General features: G+C 45.2%; 1 protein-coding gene across 1 annotated transcript in view; it reads left to right on the forward strand.

The window, feature by feature from the left end:
- Positions 1-23,673, forward strand: part of AFF3 (ALF transcription elongation factor 3) — a 2,122,574-nt gene that overhangs the window by 1,805,671 nt on the left and 293,230 nt on the right. The window contains exon 10 of the mRNA XM_086936175.1: positions 13,793-13,955. Within this exon, the coding sequence (XP_086792301.1) occupies positions 13,793-13,955 (163 nt within the window). The remainder of the gene's footprint in view (positions 1-13,792; positions 13,956-23,673) is intronic.

Raw genomic sequence — 23,673 nt, forward strand, 5'->3', positions numbered from 1 at the left:
AGTTCTGACAGGCGCAGTCACCTAGAACAAACCATGCGCTTATTAGCCCTGTGAAAAAAGGCACTCACATGACAAACAACATAGAAACATAGAAACAATCAAAATAGGTTATAGAAGCTGTGGTCATACATGTAAAGTTTTGCTTGCTTGCTTCCTGAGCATTCAGAAACGTCTGGGGGGTGATTGCTATTGTGCAGTCTAAGTGAAAAACAATGTAAGTTTTAGAGTGGTTCATTACTTACTTTGGCTGCCTCAAGATGCTTGTTGCAAACTCTATACTCACGAATCCAGGATTAGTTTTCCTCCGTCTTGCCCCACACGCTGCTCCGCTGAACTGGAGAGAAATCAGGAGTGCAGGGTATTTATACCTGATTCGCTTGTTAATTGCTTTACCTCTGTAACACCTAAACGGATATGGGTTTGTGCCCATACAAGGGTAATCCGGCGTTAATTAGGTGCAGATTGGTTAATTGTACACCCTTATTAGGTAGATCCGGGAAGCCTCGGTAAGTTTGTTGTCCCCGCAGTCCGGCCTGCAGAGTTTGCACATGCGCGTGGAGCGCCGTCAGTGCCGCGAATGCGCAGAAAGCACCGGATCACGGGGGAGGAATAGAAAGGGCAGCAATGTTACATGGGAAGATCAGGATCAGGGCAACTCCCGCACAACCAGGAGCATGACGGGATCCCTCCCAAACCAACCCTCAACCTCAACCAGCAAGAGAGGGGCCTAGTGGTTAATCTGACCCCCCAGCAAGAGAGGGACCGAGTGGTTAATCTGACCCCCTGGCCCCTGACTGATACATAGAAGAATGTGTTAAATAAGGGCTTGGGTTTTGTACCTACACATAGACCTGACATATTCAAACTAAACATGGAGATACAAGACTTCATTAGAAAATTGAAGTTACAGGTTTTTTTTAAAGATATAACACCTACCATGGTACCAACTGATACAGGTCTCCGACCAAAGTCTACTTTTACTCCTCCAGACTCAGTGTTACCTATTGAAATATACTAACATTTGAGAAAGCCATCATGACAGAAGTCAATAAACTGAATCCTACGGATAGTAACACCTTCCACAATACCAGTAAACTGGAACAACAAGCCATAAAAGAATTGGCTGAAAACAAGGACATAATAATAAAACCAGCAGACAAAGGCAGTGCCATAGTTCTGCAAACCGAAGAGGCATATAACACAGAATGTATGAGATTGTTGGCAGACAGACGTAACTACACAATTCTAAAGGAAGATCCCACTGAGAACCTCCGCATCAGAATAGGAGGCATGATAGAAGAGGGTTTGGCGCATGACTGGCTGAGTAAAAAAAAAGCAGATTTCTTGGCACAGACGGCACCACGCATCCCCTATTTCTACTGCATCCCCAAAATTTATAAGAACATCACAAACCCACCAGGAAGACCCAGAGTATCTGGTATCGGCTCGATTTTGGAGCCCTTATCTAAGTTCGCAGACGCATTTCTGGCCCCCTGGTACAGTCCACAGACACCTATTTAAAGGACACTAAATCGGTCCTACAACTCCTACAGGACCAGACCTTTGACCCCACGACCCAACTCCTGTTGGTTTTGGACGTGGAAAGCTTATACACAAGCTTGCCACACGATGAGACACTCTCAATTATGGAAGAGGTACTTTTCACAACACCTTGGCAATACCAAACACCTTGAGGTCTTGTCCTCGAGTGCATTTCACTGGCACTACAGAAGAATTTCTTCCAATACAAGAAACCATCTATCTACAAAGCCATGGTACCAGCATGGGCAGCACTTTTGCCCCAAGTCTAGCAGGGTTATATGTACACCACTTAGAATCAAACAGAATTCTTCACACACAGAACCCTTACAGACATAACATCAAGACCTGGAAAAGGTACATAGATGACGTCCTAGTCATCTGGGAGGGTGACCGCCAATCTGTGGAGGATTTCCTGACGTGGTTAAATAACCAAAACACTTTTTTGAAGTTTACAAGCTCAGTCTCCAACCAGTCCTTAGTATTCCTGGACTTGAACATTTATGCGGAAGGTGGTAGGCTCAAAGCGACGACCCATTTCAAACCAACGGCTAAGAACTGCCTATTAGGATTTGACAGCTTCCACCCCAGACACCTCAGAGAGAACTTACCTTATGGCCAATTTTTACGCCTCAGGCGTAATTGCACAGAGGTATCAGAATTCAGAACACAGGCCTGTGATCTGAAAGAGAAATTAAAACTGAGACTATACCCTGTAAAACTTATTAACAAAGCCATGAAAAGGGCTAAAAACAATAACAGAGAGGCTCTACTTGAGGATAAACAACAAACAACACCGGAGGTCAGACGACCAATATGTATTACCACTTACAATACCATGTCAAACGAGGTTTCTAAAATTATTAACAAACACTGGGGCATTCTCATATGTGGTACCCTTTTCCACTGGAAAAAACAATGTTCACACACCGCAGGGGCAGAAACTTAAAGGACATACTAGTACACACACGACCCAAATCAATCCATGAACCAAGACAACCTGCCTTATGGATACAGGGTCATTTCCCGTGCGGGAACTGCAGCAGTTGTCATTTGACACAAAAAAGCACAAAACTAACATTCAGGAACGGCTCCATGTGGGAGCAGCGCAATATGATAAACTGAAATAGCAAAAACGTGGTTTATCTGATCACGTGTCCGTGTGGCCTGGAGTATGTGGGCATGACCACCAGGGCCATTAAAACATGCATGAATGAGCATAAAAGCAATGTTCGTTGCAAAAAGAGCACAACTAAGATGGCAACACACTACCTTAACGACCAGCACTGTGTTAATGACCTAAGGTGGACAGTTATCGAACAACTACCATCAGAAGCAGACCTTTTCCAAGAGGAGCAAAGATGGGTGTTCCGCCTGGGCACCCAAACCATTGGACTTAATGATGATGTTCCTTGGGGACAGCTGTCCAACGAACCTGCCACATCACCCTCCATCGGATGAGGACTGATCCCTTTGCTTAGCATGTTTTTGAAACAATATATACCTGTATATAAAAATATACTTTTAGAGTAAGCTGTATAGTTCCAATGGCTACGATTGACAGTATGGGCTAAAGACTACTATTTCCCGATCATTCATCATTGACAGTATGGGCTAAAGACTACTATTTCCCAATCATTCATCATGCTCTGATCGAACTCTGCGATAAACAGAGGCGCAGCTATCCTCATAATACTATTTCACTATTTTCTGGTAACACGCATGCGCGGGTGAATCCATCCACCTTTCGCGCATGCTCTACATAGACGGTGCTTTCTACGCATGCGCGGCACAGACGGCACTCCACGCGCATGCGCGAACTCTGCAGACCAGACTACGGGTACAACAAACTTACCGAGGCTTACCGGATCTACCTAATAAGGGTGTACAATTAACCAATCTGCACCTAATTAACTCCGGATTACCCTTGTATGGACACAAACCCATATCCGTTTAGGCGTTACCGAGGCAAAGCAATTAACAAGCGAATCGGGTATAATACCCCGCACTCCTGATTTCTCTCCAGTTCAGCGGAGTAGCGTGTGGGACAAGACGGAGGAAAACTAATCCCGAGTTCGTGAGTATGGAGTTTGCAACAAGCATTTTGAGGCAGCCGAAGTAAGTAATGAACCACTTTAAAACTTACATTGTTTTTCACTTAGACTGCACAATAGCAATCACCCCCCAGATGTTTCTGAATGCTCATGAAGCAAGCAAGCAAACCTTGACAAGTATGACCACAGCTTCTATAACCTATTTTGATTGTTTCTATGTTTCTATGTTGTTTGTCATGTGAGTGCCTTTTTTCACAGGGCTAATAAGTGCATGGTTTGTTCCAGGTGACTGCGCCTGTCAGAACTACCCAGTACCAGGGTGACCATTGTCTCTCTTTTTTCTTTTCCTCAGGTCATGCAATTTGCATAAACTTGAGCAAAACCGCTGTAGGCATATTGTAGCCTTAAGTTTTATACACATATATATTTAACTTTTTTCACTTTTATTAATAAAATAAATACATTTTTTGACAATTTCGTGAAACGTGAGCAAAGGTGGGGAAGTTGTGCCCCCATCCTGAAGAAGGAGCTCTGCCTCCGAAACATGTTGACGCACATATGTGGCACTGTCCATAATCACGACAGGTTTACCTCGCACTTCACTTCTTTTATTAGTACCAGCCCGAGGTCATGAATAAAAAAAAATTCAAGTACACCCACAAGCCAGGTATTTTTTTACTTTTGTCACAAAATCCCACCACTCACATAAAATATCCCCAATCACATGCACCACATATAGTCATACTTAAAGTGTTCCCGCGTAGTCATAGGTCGCAGCACGCCACATCCCGTTAGAGGGGTGCCAAGACCCCTATGATGAAGCATGACACCAAGGGGCATTTTGGTGTGTGAGGGGTATTTTACAAAACACTAAGTGCTCCCATACCACTGTGGCGAACACTACCAAAACACCCCCAGTAGGATTCCTTTTGTTAATTCTTTTAGACAACAGTGGTCCCTTAAAGAAGAGGGAATTAGGAACAATAAATATAGACTAAGTAGTTACTATATTAGTTTGACATGTCCAGCCGGACAGAGGTCTGATATTTACTTATAAACAATAGAGAGGTAATTCACAACAATACACAAGGAGGGGTACAAGCCTGTGCTCTACTTAACACATGAACAATGTACAGTTAAGGACAAAACAGGGAACAAGGGGCTTTTAGGCAAAAGCTTAAGGTTCGTTGCACCGGTAATTACACTGTGTCGAAGTGCAGCAAAACACAACCTACACCTTTACACTTTCAGTACACATAAAGTTTGGAATGTATAAGGTGTTTTCAAATTGTCGACCGCGTTTCGATCTACCTAAGGGTTACGCGGATCATCATCAGGACATAGATATTATGCCTAAGAATAGGAAGCCTCAATTGCCAAAACAAATTGGGCAGGACGTGGGCGATGAAGTGAATCGCAATGCGGAAAGGATCTGGTAGATTTGAATAACCTGGCCAAGCAACTCATGTGTTCGGAGTTGCAGGCGTTTCCTGGGTATAGAGATCACAGGGCTGCACAATCGCGGGTTCTGTGAAGTGTGCGCTCAGGAAGTAGGCGACGGCATGGTAGCCGATCAAAAGGATAAAAGAGCTGCCCAATCGCGGGTTTTGTAGAGTGAAGTCACGGTGACTTCACTCTACAGGACCCACCCCTCCCAATAATGAGCCTTCCCTTCCTAAGTAACATCTACGAGGTGCCTGCCATGCCAATATATGCCCCTTTGTGAGAATGTTCCCTGGCAGTGTCATGAAGGGCAACGTTAGTGACACAGCAGTGTGCTGGGTCACACAATGTGTACAGAGACTGGTCATTGGTGTTTGGATTACTCCATCTAGTTCTTTTGGAGAAATACAAATATTTAGTTGGTTTATAACGTATTAGTCCTGCCATTACCTTTCGAACTATTTGCTGTTATTGGATACTTTGAGATGTGTGACTACAGTTCTGTTTGTTTCACCCTGATTGCTGATCTATTTGAAGTGGATAGTATAATCTGACCCTGGAACCAGTGCTGAAGTCATACAGGAAAAGGGGAAATATTTAATGGATGGAAATGTGAGATGAATTTCAATTGGAGCTGACATTGCATTCAGTGGTATTTCATATGGGTATTTCGCTTTGGCTTGGCAAATGTCAACATAATTTAACTTGAACTTCTACCTATGATGTAGATTGGATATGTGTTTGATGTGTGCAAGTTAGTTATTTTATTATACCTACAAACTGTCATACCTTATTGGGAATTTTAATTGACATGTCCATTTGTGTGTGTGCACCTACACCTACTTTATCTAAATGTGTGACAAATGCTGTTACTGCTGTTTTTGCCTTCATGAATTGCACTTACACATTTCCCACATATGCATGGCACTTGGTTAGGCGATAGGTTGTCCCTGATATAATTCAATCCACAGGTCCTGTGAACATAGAGGTGTTGAGGCATGTGGAAAGTGGACTGAGGGCCAGGGCCCCAGCCTTTCAGGGGTCTTTCTGGTAGAGGCATACCTATTTTGCAGAGAGTCTTTACATTGTGACCTTTGAATGCTTCTCACACTGTTTATTTGGAATCCCATTTACCTGACATTACCTTTTAATGTGGGTGATGTGTGAGAGTCCATTACAGGGATTTAGCAGAGAAGGTGTGTTTAAATTTCATGACACATCCATACAGATGTATCTTTGATATTGTAATGTGAGGGTGCCACAGAGATTAATAGGTGTGATATTGATGAAGAGGTAGATGGAAAACATTTTGCTGAAGTACTACTGAATAAGCTCAAAAAGTTGGTTTAGGGGAGACAGTTAATAAACTTTTCTTATAAAGTCTTTCAGAAATTCTGCAAGCTTAATATAATATATTTTCTTTTTTGCTATTTAAATCCAAAGTATTGGAGGAAGAGAATGCAGCTTTATATATTTGTTTTATAAGAGTACTTCTAAATTCAACAGCATATATAGTTCCAAGCTATGTGTAAACATTTCTGAAAAATTGATTATTGAGCTTAATTTATTTTACTTAATGGTCAAATTGCATCCTCAGGACCAAAACAGTTAAGTGGAACTGCAAAGATGACTTCCACATTAAATTAGGATATGAATGATAAGGTTCTATTCCTAAGCACTGATTTTTAGGATCTAATATGTGGATTGATGGAGAATACCTTATGAAGCCATAACAGGTCACTCGTTTAATGAATTAAAAGGCAAGCTCTGCCACATTAATGGTAAGGTAGCTAGCGGTCTGTGTGAGTGTTATCGGCCAAATGATCATTTCCATGTAACTATTTTAGTCCTGGGGATGGTCTCGCGTTCTTTGCACAATGGAGACTGAAATGTCGTCATGAAATGTAGAATCACAGGATCACCATCCATAAATTGTTTATTCTTCATTGTGGGCTGAGACTAATCGTATAGAGAATGGAGTTTACATACTTTGACGTAAGTGTTTACAATACTGATTTATAATCCTCTCTAAATGGACATGATCAATGGATGTTTTGATACTTTTCTTTTTTTCTATTTTGTATCCCTTGATTTGGGATATAACGAGTTTTTCATAATTCGATCATTGTGTATGCCTGTTATTTCTTTTTTGGATGTATCTATATGATGCTTTTATGTATGTCTAAACTATTGGTTTAATTCCACCATCACTATTTGGACAGGCTATTCCTTTTATATGTAAGAACATAGTTTTCCTTGTTGGCCATTTACCTTTTACTTTTGTTGATACGCACGCTTGTAAGGGGATACTGGGTTTCTCTTTTCTTGAATTTTACTTTTAGAAAATTGGCCTTTTCTTGTCTTAGCTATTTAGTGCCTGCAGCCTGTCTCTGCATCAGTTAACTGGGTGTAGCTGACAGTTGAGCTTTGTGTATTTCTTCTAGACAGCCACACACAATAGAGAATTTAGGTGTGCCTGGACTGGCCATGCCTGGCAGGATGGGAGGGCAGAGTAGGTCACAGCCCTACTTACACTTGAATAGGCTGTGTCCTGCCGCCGCACAAAGGGGTGCATACCCCCTGTTGTTAGTCTGAAGCCAGAACAGGGAAGGCAGGATTCTAGAGACTTCAAAGATAAACCTCTAGAAACTTCTCCCACTTCAGAGAAAGGCACAGGTATAAATATTGGACCCCAGACACCAACTCTTCAGTACACTTCTAGACCTGTGGATACTCTGCAGGAAGAAAGACTGCGATGCTGCTGAAAGGACTGCCACTCTGCTGGGCTGCGGCTCTGAATGAACTGCTGACCTCTTGACTGGGTGAGGAGAATTGGACCTGCATCAGTTGAACACATGACCCCAAAGTGACTCGAAGGACTAGTTGGCTGGCCTCCTGACTAAAGCCTCATGGACAGAAGGTTCCAACAACCTTGGACCCAGCACCTGGACTATGCCATATGTGAGTCCTACCATGTCAAGGGCTCCCACCTCAGTCCTGGACCCTTGGAAGTGGGGCTGAAGTTGCTCTGCCAACCCATCTGTGGATTCAGCAGAACCAATGCATCTACTCTGCTCCGCGGCGCAACCCCGAGCAGAACCGACATATCGCCTCTGCTGCAAGGGTTCTCCTCACTCAAGAACTTCACATCGACTTCACAGCCCGCATTAGGACCAATACTGTGCGAAACTTCACTGACGCAAGCTCTCGCATCGCAAATTTATCATCGCCGGCAGACTCGAAGCCGATGCAGGTTCTCTCATCGCAGCTTCTTGGAACCGGCGCATCACCTTAACTGCACTACCCATCCTCGATGCTGGACTCCGCAATCGCAAGCCCTCGTCAGCAGGATCTTCCATCATGATGCAGGAGCCTTGCATCGCAGCTCTGCAGCTCCTCAGAAGCAATGCATCCTCATCGCAGGACTTCGCAACGGTCTCCTACCAAGATGTAAGGTATTTTTGTCCAGCTGGCCTAACTGGGCCCCTGTAGCCGGCCCACACTCCATTGCAGTTGGCCTGAACTTGTGACTTTGTCCCGGTCTGGTACTATCAGATATCCACAGTTGCCGCTTTGTGCTTTTTTGTCACTATTTTCACTAAGACCTATAAACTTACATATACTTAAGATACTACTGATAACTTACCTGGTGAACAAAAGTCTAACTTTACCTTTGCGAATCAGTCCCACAGTATTCCAAATGGCAACAAATGTATTTTCCTCCCCTTGGAATGTCCAATAGGATTGTAGTAAACACTTGGGAATAGGTAAACATCCAATCTTCTCACACTCGTACAATAGTCCGGCTGCTACTCTAGGAACACGTACTAATATAAACACACAATATTACAAATGGCAGCAAGTGTTTTTTGTCTCCTAGACTGTCCAGTAGGATTGGGGTAAACACCTGGGAATAGGTAAATTCCCCACCAGCATGCAATAGTCTTTAGACATTAGTCCTTGAAAAATTACATTGTTCACATTCTGCGGTACAGACTGTTCTTCTCATGAATCATACTTCCTGTTGCCTCCTCTCCTCCCAATGAGAACCTAACAGTTGTCTAATATAACACAAGTACCTATTCATTAAGTAAAAGAAGGATTCTGGAAAGTTGTAACATCTGCAGCAAAAGAGAAAAAACATCTAATGGAAAATAATGATGCAATGTGAAAACAGACCTTTGAATGTTAATGCATTATTTTCAGTTAACATGGCATCTACATTTAGGCTAACTTAATCCAGCACTAATTTACTTTACTACAGGCCTATAGCATTTAAGTCTGATTACCTACTACAAATTTTCCTGTTTAGTATATGTATTATTATTGAAACTTAGGCTTTTGCACATTAATAATTAAAAAGCATTTTTGTCTGCAAATAAAACTTTCTCTTGCATATGAAATGTCAGGTGGTTTTGAATGAAAGAGTTGGTTTCCTCTAGTATCTTGTTCAAATGAGATTCATGGTACAAGTGAATAAGAGGGAGAAAGGGGTAATGGTCAGCGTGTTCATAAACCCTAGATGTTTGCTTTGATGTATAATGTATAACTAGTGCCTGGATATCTTCAATTAATTATACAACTGCATAGGATTTGATGGGAAAGCTAATGGTGAGTTAATTAACTTTACTGTTAGTTTCAAACCTTAATTGCCCGCCAATAGGTCTCCTCTCCCCCCCCCCCCTTTACTGAAACAATTTCATAAGCTTAGTAGTTATTCATAAGGAATGGTGAAAGGTTCAATGGTTCTTGCAAAGCACTTATATCAAATGCTCTTAGAAAGGCGAGGAGACTATTCTAGATGACTGCAAATCTCTAGCTAGTCCTGAGATATTTAAAATGAATACCTTTAAAGTTTGCATTAAGGAAACCTTTCTCTGGGAGTCAGGGGAAAATGTTTACTAGGAACAAGAAGTGGTTATACATGTTACTGCTCAGATAACTCAGTCGACCTCTCAGAGTTTGAATATTTATACTTAGTTTCACAACAGGCCACTGTGCAAATCAGTTCTACCTCCTGAGGCACCTAAGCCACTTGTTTCTCTAAACTCTTAAGAACTGAATTTCCTGTAACTATAAAGTAAGGCTTTATTTTTAATACCGGAGGGTTAGAAATTGAAAAATTGTGTGACAATTCTGGGAAGTGAGCTTGTGACTTGGAAGCTGAGGGATATTTGGCTAGTGCAAAATTATTCAACTTAATCCCCATGTCCTCATAATAGGACTTCAAAGTGCATAGTTTACAAACAAGACCAAAAGAGTGCCATCCTGTAGGAGATCATTTCTTGTCTTTAATAAGTCCCTGCACAAAACAAATGGACAGTAAGTAGTAAAGTCCATGGTCTTCCGAAAAACTACAAGCAGGCACAATATGCTGTTGATTTCGTATATCTTTGCCACCCTGAGAGTTATAAAGATGAACAACAAACATTGACAATGCCAATACTTCTAGTTTTACAGGAATGTTGTATGGTAATGTGAAGCATTACAAGTGGACAGCATGGGACTGGGTACGTATTATTGTGGAAGCCAAGAACTGTAGAAAAATATTGATGTAGGTTAAAACGTCAGGTGACAGTACCATTGTCAAGCCATGTCTAAAAATCCATGTTGAGTAATGACTGCCTTCCTTCCATCTGTGTTGCTGCCAGAGGAAGAACACCATAAATTATCTAGTTTTCTAAGACACTTTAATAACCTTACAATGTCATGGGTGTGAGCCTGAAAGTTCAACCTCAAGCAGCAAGATAAACAAACTGATCATAGCTGTTTGAAGGGCAAGCACTTTTTTTGGGGTGGAAACACACAACCTCTGCCCAATCAAAACATGTACTACGGGCTCCCAACATGTGCGCAGAGTCAAAGCCTCTCTCCTGGTGATTCGCACATAACTGTCTGTTGAGACCTGTGCTGTCAAGCCAGACCATAAAAAACAATAGAGTGCATTCACAGTCCTTCTAATCGTCGTTGAATAATGTTTTGTATACATGAAAAGTTCTGGTATTTGTATAGTGTCTAATGAAAGGTGTACTACCTTTTGCTCAGTGAATGTATTTCTCCAAACTCCCCATAGATGAAGCTGGGAGGGCCCCGTTCTGTGGTGATAAACACCATAAAAGAAATTCCTTCATTTTATGCCTGTATCAATTGTAGAACCAGGGTTGTTTGATCATGACTGAGTGGAACCACTATCCCTGTGGACCTCTAGGGCACAAAAGAGAGATATATTTTTAGTACACATATCTGGCTACAAAGTATGATGTGAAAGGCCTCTAGGCAGGCTCTGAAGTCATTGCACATGCTTTCGGAGGATCTCAGCATGATACCCTGTGAATGGCTCAGGCTAGACTTCTGCCACGCCCCTGGTGGGTGTCAGGAAATGGTCATGGTGTTGAAAACTACAGCTAATCGAAGGTTGAGAAGGTGGACACTACTTCCCTGGAGAAAATACTCCCTAAATTAAGGTAGATACTGAAAATGCAAGGCATTCTCAGAAAAGTTATAACAATGGATAGCTTGAAAATCTCAGCATCTACTATCAGAGATGAGCCCTCCCCAGATGGGCTTATGGCAAAGGCAAGGTCGAGAATGCAATTTTCACAATCAAAAAGGAAAATATAATTGCATCACAGAAAGAGACAGCCCTTGAATGGACACTTAACATATCCTTTGGAAATCTTGTTCCACTACACGCTACTCAACCAAAGGGGAAAGATGGTGGCCCTTTTGCAGTGCCCTATAATCGGCACTATTGCCAACCTTCACCACATAGAAGCACCATGAAGAAAGGCACTGATCACTGAAGGGGAGGGTGGGGGGGCGGAGAATCCCAATATCTGTGAAGAAGACCTGCTATTAGTCAAAGACTGTTTTCTTATTGACGGTGATCGTTGTGATGGCTGCTAGTGGTGATGTCAGAATCATAAGACATGTTTCAGACATCAAAGAATTCCCAAAAGTAGGCATCCTGTGGCAGAATTGGTTGTAGACCTGATAGATAGTTCCAGGTCCAGTACAGGTCTATCTCTGAATCTGTGCTGTTGTGTAGTTACACAAACCTTTCAACATGGGCTCTTCATAGGAATACAAAAATAAGTATCCCCGAAGCATCATGTGACAAAATATTTTTGGCTTTATAAGGCTTTTCTCTTTTTAAAATGTATAGTATCCTTCATAATATGAATAGTAAAGCGAGGTTCTATACATAATACTCATTATGGCTGTTTATAACATTCTGATTATCTGGCTAGAAAGTGTAAATTGTCTATACAACACCACTTAAAGTTGCCAAAAGGTACTGTGCACTGTATTGATGTATGAAATAAAATACCCCTTGTCATCCATTATTAAAAATATTGCAAGTCACTAAAGAGGTCCAAGGCCGTATAGAGGAATGAGGCCGAAGAAACTCCAATATGACATGTAAAATCACTGTATTCCATATAATACATTTTCACACCATTCCCCCTTCTCACAAACTGCGTAAATCTTGTGGCCTGATTTACGAAGGCTCGATTCACGAAGGGCCTATACATTCGTAGTAATAATGTAATGTAATGTAATGTTGGCTTCTTATATAGCGCACTAATCACCCCAAAGGGTCTCAAGGCGCTTGCTTTGGGAACCCGTCCTGGTTTTTCCATGTGAGATAGCCCCTACTGGGCACCCCCAAGGTGAAAGCCAGGCATCCCGCTGCGGGGGCCGTCGTGGAGATTGAGCAAGCTATTGCCCAGAGTTGCGAACCCCTGATTTGAGTAGGCACCGAAGCGAGAATTATCGAGTCCGTGGACATTTTGAGCTCAAGACCCTGCCACGTCAGGAATTGAACCCTGGTCCCGGTCTGACCTCTGCTTCAGGGTCTGCCTCCTCTAACCAGTGAGCCACACTTCTCCACATGGGGGGGGGCCCGCACTCGTGGCAGGACCTCTGCACTGAAGTTACTCACTGCAGAGGTCCCACCACGAGTGCGGGGCCCCCACCATGTCACGAGTGCGGGGCCTCCACTACGACTGTATAGGCCCTTCGTGAATCGGGCCCTTAGTGTCTTGCTGTTTCATATGACAATGAGAGCACTGTTGCAGGCATGTAGAATAAAAGCAGAATCTAAAGTGTGAAGTGTGAAATTAAACACACCAAAAAGTGTTTAGTAATTTGTTGAAAAAATATATTAGAATCAATGTAATGTAAGTCAGATTTTAAAAAAATGCTGTAACTCAGAATGTGTGGCCATTTGTTATTTTGGTTGTGCAGCTTTAATGGTACTCGGTGACCTGTCTTTTACCTGTGCTGCTAGCAGGAAGCATTTTGCTGCGCAACTCACCAGTAATAACTCACTACAGTAGAACAGCTACTTTATTTTGTCAACGCCACTGGATTGAAATAAGGAAATTGGAGACAGGTATTGCAGGTCCCTATGTATTACAAGAGTTCCACTTTAAAAATCACGTAAGTCATAAGTCAAAAGTTAATGATGCCACTGTATTGGACAGAGTTTGCAAATTGCAATAGTCCATTTCAACTACTCATCAGAATTACATTATTTCGTGTTGGAAGTCGCCTATACTACATTTATTTATTCATGTATTTATTTAATGCAATTTTATTTAGCGCGAACTTTACCCAAAGGTGTCAGGGCGCTTCGCAGTGTAGTGAACAAGTGCGCTGGACGGCGCTTGTCCGCTTGAAGGAAGCATGACGCAGAAATGTTTTTGTTTTCTTTCCCCTCTCTTTGGCTGGGCTCTGCGGGGCGCTGGCAGGGCTCCGGTTCAGCAGCGGTCCAATAGCGGAGCGTCCAGCAGTAGCAGCAGCAGCAGCAGCTCGAGCGACTCGGACAGCGGCAGCTCCACGTCGGACTCGGAGACTGAGAGCAGCTCGAGCGGCAGCGGCCGCGGCAAGCCCCCGCACTGCTCCAGCCCGGAGGTAAGCGCTTCTCCGCATCTTTTACCTCAGAAACTCACGCAGTGCACTTTTAGTTTTGTCTCAATTAGCGCTGCTCTGTGCTTGTTTTTCTCGTATATACTTTACCCAGGTAAAAAAAAAAAAACACGTCACATTCCAGGCTGAGGAGCTACGTGCAGCCCGAGGAACCGTCTGGGCTGAGTTGGGAAACAGGACAGGGGGCGGCCAGATGTCAGTGGAAACCTGAGAGGCCCCGTGTTGTAATGCAGCAGGAATGGGACGGGGTCGCCCGGCTTCAGCTGTGCCCCTAAGTGCGCGGTCATTGCTCGTCTGAAGAACTATAGCTGCAGTCTTATACATGAACGTATTTAGTTTAATTCTGCTTTTTGACAGAAAGTGAGCACTAGAGCATGGTGTAGTTCAATCACAAGTTTAGGCAGTCGATGTGCATTGCTCAATATACCTCATGAATTACAGCAAAGCCAGAAACTGCAAAGTGCCCCAAGTTCTTCGGGACAATAGGGCTTCTGATGTGGCCTGGTTCCCTCATTTTTGCAATAACTTAAGCAGCATGTCTGCTTTTGGCACCAACTTGCACAGGTATGGCACCCACATTCCAGGTCCGATGTGCTGTGTCGTCACAGGAAATAATGTTTTTCATTTACATATTTAACACATTCCCTTGGTAACCAGGGTCCAGGGAACCATTTACACAAGGGGCCATGCCAACGCATATCACTAGGCTTGGTGCCATCCTTTGAGTGTTAACACACTCTCTGTCACGGGAGGGCTTAAGTACACTCATCTTCTGGAATAACGGGTGGACGCAAACTCTCACACAACACCTCAACACTCCTACCAAAGAAATCAAATTGGGACATTTATCATAGCCAAAGGCAGTGGCTACTCCTTCATGCTGGTGGTCCTTAACCCACAAGTGTCCGACAACTGATCTGAGGCAGCAACACAATTATTATAGAGGCAGCAACAACAAGGCTGTGAGCAGGCCTGAGCTAAGAACCTCCTGAGCAACCTAGAGGTCCGCCTACTATACAGGTTTTTCCTAGACTTCCTATCAGGAAATCATGACACAACTGACAGGAATAAGGGCCACTCTCGTGAGCAGATCCTGTAATCTAATGAAACAAGGGAAAGGGAGATAGGATGGTGTAGGTAACCGATAGGGTTTGCTAACCATTAACCAAGGCAAATAACTGAGTAGTTTCACAAATAGGACATGCAATTGGGGCACCGAACACTGAATAGAGTATCCCACAGCTGATTCACGCTCTGTGGGCAGGCAGCATCCAGAGCATGTAAACATGAACACTGCCAGCCATCATGCTGTTTCTCCGGTGCCAGGAATACAGCATAGTCTTATAGAGCGCAACGTATATCGTGAGGGGTATTGTGGCACTAAGAAACACAGGACTTTAACCATCTTTAGAACACGCTGAGTGGCACTAGCAAGATTTGTGATGTTGGAAAGAGCCAAGTCTTCTGACACCTGACCACCTTTAGATGGAACTTTGGAACCTCTAAGAGAAATTTGTCCTGAGATCTGAGCGCTCTACTGGGACAGTGCCAACAGAAATGGTGATTTATTGGTGGTAATAAATGACTTTATATACGAAGTACATGGATTTTAAAAGAAATCTGATCTTTCACCGACAGCCAATTCAGTGTAAGCAGGGCAGAGTGATTTGTATCCTTAGGCCAAGTCTCAGTGGAAGCCTTGCATCATAGTTTTCGATCAACTGTAACTTGTGGATGGCTGTATGACATGAAAAAGAATGTCTTTTCCACGTCACCTTTACAGTGCATGGTAAGTATATATTATATAAGTAAAACCCATAAATATATATATTACCTACTGGCAGTTGCCAGGCAAAAGATTTTCTGTTTCCACAGGCAAAAGATTTTTTTGAATTGCCTATATCTTTGGTGCCATTTGACAAATCTTCACGAAATTTCCCCCAAAAGTTGCACGGGTGATTCTAGTTTCAGGGCGATCTGGCAAGCGGGGGCCAAAAAAGGGGGGTCAGACAATGTGCATTTCCCAAGTCAATTCCAGTAGGAATTTTAAAAACAGATTACAGCCCGAACCGCTGAACAAAATTACACCAAATTTGGCAGATAGGTATCGGTTGGCCCAGAAAGCAACCATTCAGTAGTTTTTGAGATAATAAGGGAAATCCACATTTGTATATCTAGGGACGCGAAGACTCTGTGAACCCTCTCAATCTTGTGTTGGTCTCTGACCCTCGGTCTAGGTCCACTCTCTCCCCGCAGCTCTGCTGTGCCGTCTCTTGCCTCCAGACCCGACCTCCTCCTTGGGAGGTTCGAGGCTGCTGCCCGCTCCTGTGCCTGCTGCCTGCTCCAACTGGGACCAGACTGCCTGCAACCACTGTAACCTTTCTCAGCCGTTTTTTTTCTTAATTCTTCCCTGTTGTGCCACTGTTATTGTGCCCATCTGTATTCTTGCTCTTAATTCAACCACTGTTTCTATTTTCTTGTACCTGCCTGTTTCTTTCGCCTTTCGCCGCTGCTGCCTCTGCGGCCTCTCTCCCCCGGAATTCCTCCATTCCCACCTCCCAGCTTCTCCTCCCTCCCACCTGCCCTACTAAATGGCAGCTGCTGCACGGTCCCGCAGTGGATGCGCCGCTGGCACGCTAATGGTGCGCTAAAGGCAAGCCCGTCTGCGTCCGTCCGCGAACTGACTGCAGCCAGCACCAGGAACCCTGACCTCCCACTACCCATCACTACGACACCACCACCCTCCTCGCACTCAACCCTGGAAGACTTAGAGAATGCCAACAGGCCTCGCTGAACCCGACCCACGGCCAGTTCTCATGCTTCCACTACCACCAGACACTGACCGCCACCCCTACCTCCAACATCGCCAACGCCAGCACTGGCGACACCCTAAAATGCATCCTCCTCAACGTACACGCTGTACACAAACACGCCATCTAAATCTGGGACCCTACTCGACTCTCTCTCGCCCAACAACTTCTACACAGAGACCTGGACCAACGCATCCTCCGCCCCCGACATCAGCACCGCCATCCCAGATGGATACAAGATCCAGAGGAAAGACCACCCCAACCACCCAGGAGGGGGCCTCACCATCGCTCACAAGAGCACCCTCCGCCTCACCACCTCCAGCGAAACCTTCCCCTCCACCAAACACCTGCACTTCCAGATCCAGACCACCCCAAAGCCACATCCCGAGGAACCCTCGTCTACAGACCACCCGGCCCTGAACACCCTTCGCCATCACCATCACCGACTTCATCGCACCCCACACGCCTCAACAAATTACATACTCTTTGGAGACCTGAACTTCCACCTCTACAACCCCAGTGACCCCAACTCCACTATCCTTTGTGACAACCTCGCCAGCATCGGACTTAAACAGCTTGTCAACACACCAACCCACAGAACAGGACACACCCTCAACCCCATCTTCGTGGCAGGAAACAGAGTCCAATTCAGCCACACAAAGCAGACGCCATGGACCGACCACTACTGTATACACTTTGCCATCAACAAACCCCAGGCACCCAAACCAACCCCACGCCCCCAACGAAGGAACTGGAGCAAGGTTACCGACGAGCAACCTAACTCCACCCTCACCCGAGACAACCACACCTGGGCACCCAACACAAATGACGCAGTCAGAGAACTCCCCACCTGGATCTCCGACTGCGCAAACGAGCTCGCCCCGCTGCGCGAACCCCACAGGCAATGTCCCAGGAAAGCTGCCTGGTTCACCACCACTCTCCAAGAAGCCAGACGCAGATGCCTGGAGAAGAACTAGAGAAACACCAAGACACCCGGAAACCACACCACCTACATGGAAGCCATGACGGACTACCACAACCAGATCAGAGCCACTAAGAGGAACTTCATCCACAACAAAATCCTGACCAACTCCACCAACTCCAAGGAACTTTTCAGTGTCATTAAAGAAACCCACTCAGCGAAGGCACAGACATCACCCCATACCAAGACCTCTGCGACAAGCTTGGAACCTATTTCCACCTCAAGATCAAAAACCTCTACGAAAACTTAATCGGCCATCCACCAGGCACCACAGAAGGCCCCAGACCTCCAGAAATACCAGCCGGGCCACCATCTCCAACTGGACACCGATCATGGCCGAAGACACCGCCTATGCCTTGAAAAGCATCCACTTGGGGGGTCCCACCGACCCCTGCCCCCTCACATCTATACAGAGCCGCGGCTGCCATCGCACCCGAAATACAACGCACCATCAACACCACCTTCAAAACACGCACCTTCCCAGATGACTGGAAGGGCGCAGAAGTCAGACCTCTGCTCAAGAAGCCCCCAGCTGACCCCACCGACCTCAATAACTATCGGCCCATCTCTCTCTTCCCCTTCGCAGCCAAAGTTGCAGAGAAAACACTCAACAGGAAACTGACATGATTCATTGAATAGAACGCCGTCCTCGACCCATACCAATCTGGATTCCGAAGCAACCACAGCACAGAGACCGCCCTACTCGCTGCCACAGGTGACATTCGCACCCTCCTGGACAAAGGCCACTCTGCAGACCTCATCCTACTCAACCTATCAGCGGTCTTCATCACCGTCTCCCGCATCACACACTAGTTGCCAGACTACACAACGCAGGCATACAAGGAACTGCCCGGGACTGGATCTGATCATTACTCACCGGAAGAAGCCAAAGGATCAGACTACCACCCTTCCTCTCTGACCCCTTGAAAATCACCTGCGGAGTCCCAAAGGGTTCATCCCTGAACCCCACCCTCTTCAACATCTACATGGGCCCCCTCGCAACCCTCGTCCGACAACGCGGCCTCAACATTGTATCCTACGCCAACGACACCCAGCTCATCCTCTCCCTCACCAAAGACCCCACCACTGCAAAACTCAACTTCCAGAAAGGAATGCAAGATGTCGCAGTCTGGATAACGAACAGCTGCCTGAAGCTCAATGCAGAGAAGACAGAAGTTCTCGATCTTGGTACACCCCTTCTGCATGGGACAGCACCTGGGGGCCGACCGCCCTCGGAAGCCCACCTACCCCCTCAGACCATGCAGGGAACCTCGGCATCGTACTCGACTCATCACTCACCATGAACCAACAGGTCAGGTCCGTCACCTCCAGCTGCTTCAACACCCTCCGCATCCTCTGCAAGACCTTCAAAGTGATCCCCCCTGTGTCAAGGAAGACAGTCACCAAAGCTCTCATCACCAGCAGACTGGACTATGGAAACGCACTCTACGCCGGCATCAACAAGTCCCTACTCCGCAAACTCCAGACAATACAGAACACCGCTGCCAGACTCGTCCTCGGCATCCCCCGTCGCGAACACATCAGTCAACACCTACGAAGTCTCCACTGGCTTCCCATGGAGAAAAGAGTCACTCTCAAAATCCTCACTCACTCCTACAAATGCCTACACAACAACGGACCCAAATACCTCAAAGACAAATCAACTTCCACGTACCCAAAAGAATCCTCCGATCTTACAACCTTGCACTGGCTGAAACCCCGTGCATCCACAGAGCCAGAGCCGGCGGAAGATCCTTCTCTTGCAATTCAGCCAAGACCTGGAACGAGCTACTGGTAGACATCAGATGCGCCCCCTCCCTGAACACCTTCAGGAAGACCCTCAAGACCTGGCTCATCGGCTAAACAGATCTGTGGACCCCACCCCCCTCAGCGCCTTGAGACCCTCACGGATGAGTAGAGAGCTTACAATTCCCTGATTGATTGATTTATTGATTGATTCACTGTCAGCACTTCAACCTGAAAGTGTTGGCAGCCATCTAGGGACTCTGCTTCAGCCGAGTCCCAGAAAAAAAGTTTAAAGAAAAAGGGGGCAAAGTAGGAATACCCTAAACCTTAACCGGTGGTCCTGAGGTTCCCCCTGGGCTCCCGCGCTTGCTTTGAAAAGAGCCTCCGGGTGGACCAGGTCCCGGGGCCATTTAAAAAAAGGAGGGGGGTGCACAGGGCCCCCCCTCCATAGGCTCAAATGAGCCCCAAGGACCACCAACTCCATGGGGCTTTATTTAATGGAGGGGGGCAGCACAGACCCTCATCCTGTGCTGTTTCAAACCCCGGGGACCATTACCTAGTGTGGGGGGGCTGCATGGACCCTTCACACTCCATCACAGCCACCTCCTTGGGGCCAAAAGAAGATTTTGAAGTAAAAGGGCAGTTGCATAGCCCCCCTTCCAGGCAATTTATGACCCCAGTGACCACCACCTCCCCAAGGCCAGCACGTGAACACAGAAGGAGGGGGGCATGTGCCCCCCTCATGGAGCCAATAATGGCCCTGGGGACCGTCACCTCCCTGGGCCGTCTCCCTATTTCCTATAGTGCCCACAACAGGACACAGCTGTTTGCTCTTACTTGGCACGAGTTTTGACATCTCCCGCCAAGTCAGTGTAAATACTAACTCTGCTCCCTGCAAGCAGAAGCTGTGAAACTGTTCCTGCTTGCTGGGAGTTGAGTTTTTGTCTGGGAACGGACAAAAAGATTGCTAAAAGAGAAGCAGAAAACTCTGGGTAGTTCTCAAGTTTAGGTGGAAAGCAGCTCCTGTATAAAGCACCCTGAACACCAGTGACACTCTAAATGTTCTCACCTCAAACAGCTTGGTTGCCGAAAAGGCTTTTGACTGGGTTGAGAAGGGGTATCTTTTCCGCACCTTGAACAGGGCAGGGATAGTTCTTAGCTTTTTGGCTAAGGTCCGGTGTCTTTACACAGCTTCCTCGGCACAGATTGCTTTTGGGGGCCCATATTTTGAAACCCTTCCATATATCTTGGGTGTGAGGCAGGATTGCCCACTCTCACCCTTATTGTTCCTTTTAGCTCTTGAACCTTTGGCTGTGGCTAGCTGCCAGTTCACTCATATACTGGGTGCAAATCCACCTATATGCGTTTGCAAGATCCTGCTCTAAGTTGATGATATCTCATTGACTATGTCCTCCACCTCATATCTCCAATTGATGCTTCTCGCTCTTCTCCAGATTCAAACTAAATTGGTCTAAGTGCGAGACGTTACCTTAAATGCATAGGGACCGGTGGCCTCCAAGAGATGCTTTCGGTTTCATGTGGAAGACCTCAGGTTTGAATTTTTTGGGATTGTTAATTAACAGGGGCTTGGATAACTTGGTGGCTGACATTATTCCATATATCAACATTTATTGTTTAGGTAATTAAAACCATAACAATCATTTATCACAAAAAAATGTAAAACATGATAAAAAGAATTGATTATCAAAGGAAGATTAACAATTTTAAAACCATGAAGTTGATAGTGGTTAAAGCAGCCGGTTTCATTATCAGCGATGAGTAAGCTTTAAACAGGAAATTAGGAGTGTCATCTTGGATTGGTTCCTTTTTTGAGTATCTCTCTATAAGATCCTTGTGGCGAGAAGGATGGTATGGTCATTTGATTAGCCAGTCTAGTTGTTCTGTCCCACTGAATGGCTCATGCACTCTTCCTGAGTAGCTGTGCGCTTTATAAATCTTTCATTCATTCATTCATTTGTGCAGACAGAAATAATAGGCTCAACTATAAGGAAATGTGATGCGTTTAAAATCTGTGCAAAATCTGTGCAAGTTCCTCAGTGTTTGAGGCGTGGTGGAACCTAGGTCTTTTAATGGTTGGCAATCAGCATGTGCAGGCTCGTTCGATCATGCAGGTTTATATAAGTGTCAGCTCCAAGTGCTGCAATTCTACTGGGTACTGTCATGCGGGACAGGGGCGTCTCCATGGAGCATTTTGTGCAAATATCAGCTTCCCCTAATGGTGATCCAGACTCTCGTAGTATTCTGCCCGCTTCCGCGAATAATTTACCGACCTGTGCTAGGTCTTTTGGAGTGACAGGTGTATGTATGAATAGTAGTGCTTCCTTGCATGATCCTATCTCGTGTTGCATAAGGATGGGCCTCAAATACCTATGTATCTGTTGTGATAAGCTTGTGCAGCAACATACGATGTGGCAGCTGATTCGGAGTGGTAATTGAACAGTCTACATTGGACCTGTGCCAGTGAGCAGTTGTTCCAGTGTGCCCTGTACTCCCTGATGGGTGTAGTCAGTAGCCTAAATGATAAAATGTTCTTAAATGCATGCTTTCCAATTGCTGCTCTCAAGTATGGTTGGCAAAGAAAGGTTTTGTGGGATATTACAAGCTCCTCAGCACCTCTAGTGCTTCTTGCCTTGATTAACTGAAATGAAATGAAATGAAATACCAGGATTTGTAAAGCGCACAGCTACCTCTGGAGAGGTGTCCCGGTGCTGGGGGCCATCGGGAAGATTAAGCAAGCTATTGCCCAGAGTAACAAGGTGCTGGGCAAGCTGCCGCCGGGGATTGAACCATTAGCCCCCATGTTCTGGAGTCAGCTGCCCTGGCCGCTGTACCACACCTCTTCCCTCAAGGTCTTCTTAGCTTCTGTCTTTACTTTGCTTTTTAGCTTTGCTTCGCTAATTTGGAGAACCATCAATGATGTTAAAACCGGTTTTAATGTTGAGGCGGCTAGTTCCAGGTACTTCGCCCAGGCACTTGTCTTGTCCGAGAACAATGCCATAAGGGCACCTGCAGAGAATTAGGGTCTGCATGGCTCATTTGGAAATAAAAGTTAATTATGTCTTTTTTGCATGCTACATCCATGCTTGCAAGAATAAATTCCAGGCGTATTAAAGTGCGCTGTGTGTGATTTGGCATGCCAAATAGCTTTTTGTAAGCGGATGTGTGGTTTCGCTCTAGTACCTCTGTTAGCCTTCCAAGGTAGGCAAGGTGGCCATTACTTAGTGTTGGTACAAGTTTGGCCCCGATTACGCTTCGTATTGCCTCTGCCGAGTGGCTGTTTGGCTTGTGGTTGAAACGAGATAGAGCATACATGGTCTTTGCTGCTTTGGCTCCTATTGCCTTTGTCTGCAACGTGCGTTTCCCTGAGTTCATAAGCCAAACTCAAAGGTAATTGTACTTGTACGTGTCAACCTTTAATGGTACGAGTTTCCAATTGAGTTCGTGTTTTAGAGGGCATCAGCCGAAAATCCGGACTTTGGTTTTTCCTGCATTTGCATGGAGGAAATTGCATTTAATATAATTGTGTAATATCCCCAATGCCCTCCTCATTCCTATTCATGTCTGATCCATCAAGACCAAGTCGTCCGCGTACTGTATTATTGGCAATTTCTTCTATCCGAACGATGTTGGAAAGGTTCTGCCTTTTAATAGCTCTTCCCCAAGATCCGCTGTATATAGGTTAAATAAAGTTGGGGCACGTACGCACCCCAGCTTTAAGCCTCTGTTTGTGGAAATCCGTCTGGTGGCATGTGATTGATTTAGCTTTATCCTCACCCATGTATCCATGTATAAGGTTGCAATTGCTGCAATTAGTTGTTTTGGAATCCCCCATCCTGCCAGCTTTTTCCACAGGATGTTACGGTCAATGCCGTCAAAGGCCGCACTGTAGTCGACAAAGCAGGCATATAATGGAGTGTTTCTTTCACGTGACTTTGAACCCAGGTAGACTAGAGCGATGATGTTGTCAAGAGTTGATGCATTGGGCCTGAATCATGTCTGATAGGGTTGTAGGATTTTATTGTCTGTGATCCATTGCTCTAGTTCTTTTAAGAGAATTTTTGTAAAGAATTTGCCATCTACGTAGAGGAGTGCAATTAACCTGTAATTTTCTGGCAGTGTTGGATCTCCCTTTTTATGTATTGAT

This window comes from Lissotriton vulgaris, chromosome 8 (genome assembly GCF_964263255.1).
Source record: "Lissotriton vulgaris chromosome 8, aLisVul1.2, whole genome shotgun sequence".
In the NCBI taxonomy this organism is placed as follows: Eukaryota; Metazoa; Chordata; class Amphibia; order Caudata; family Salamandridae; genus Lissotriton; species Lissotriton vulgaris.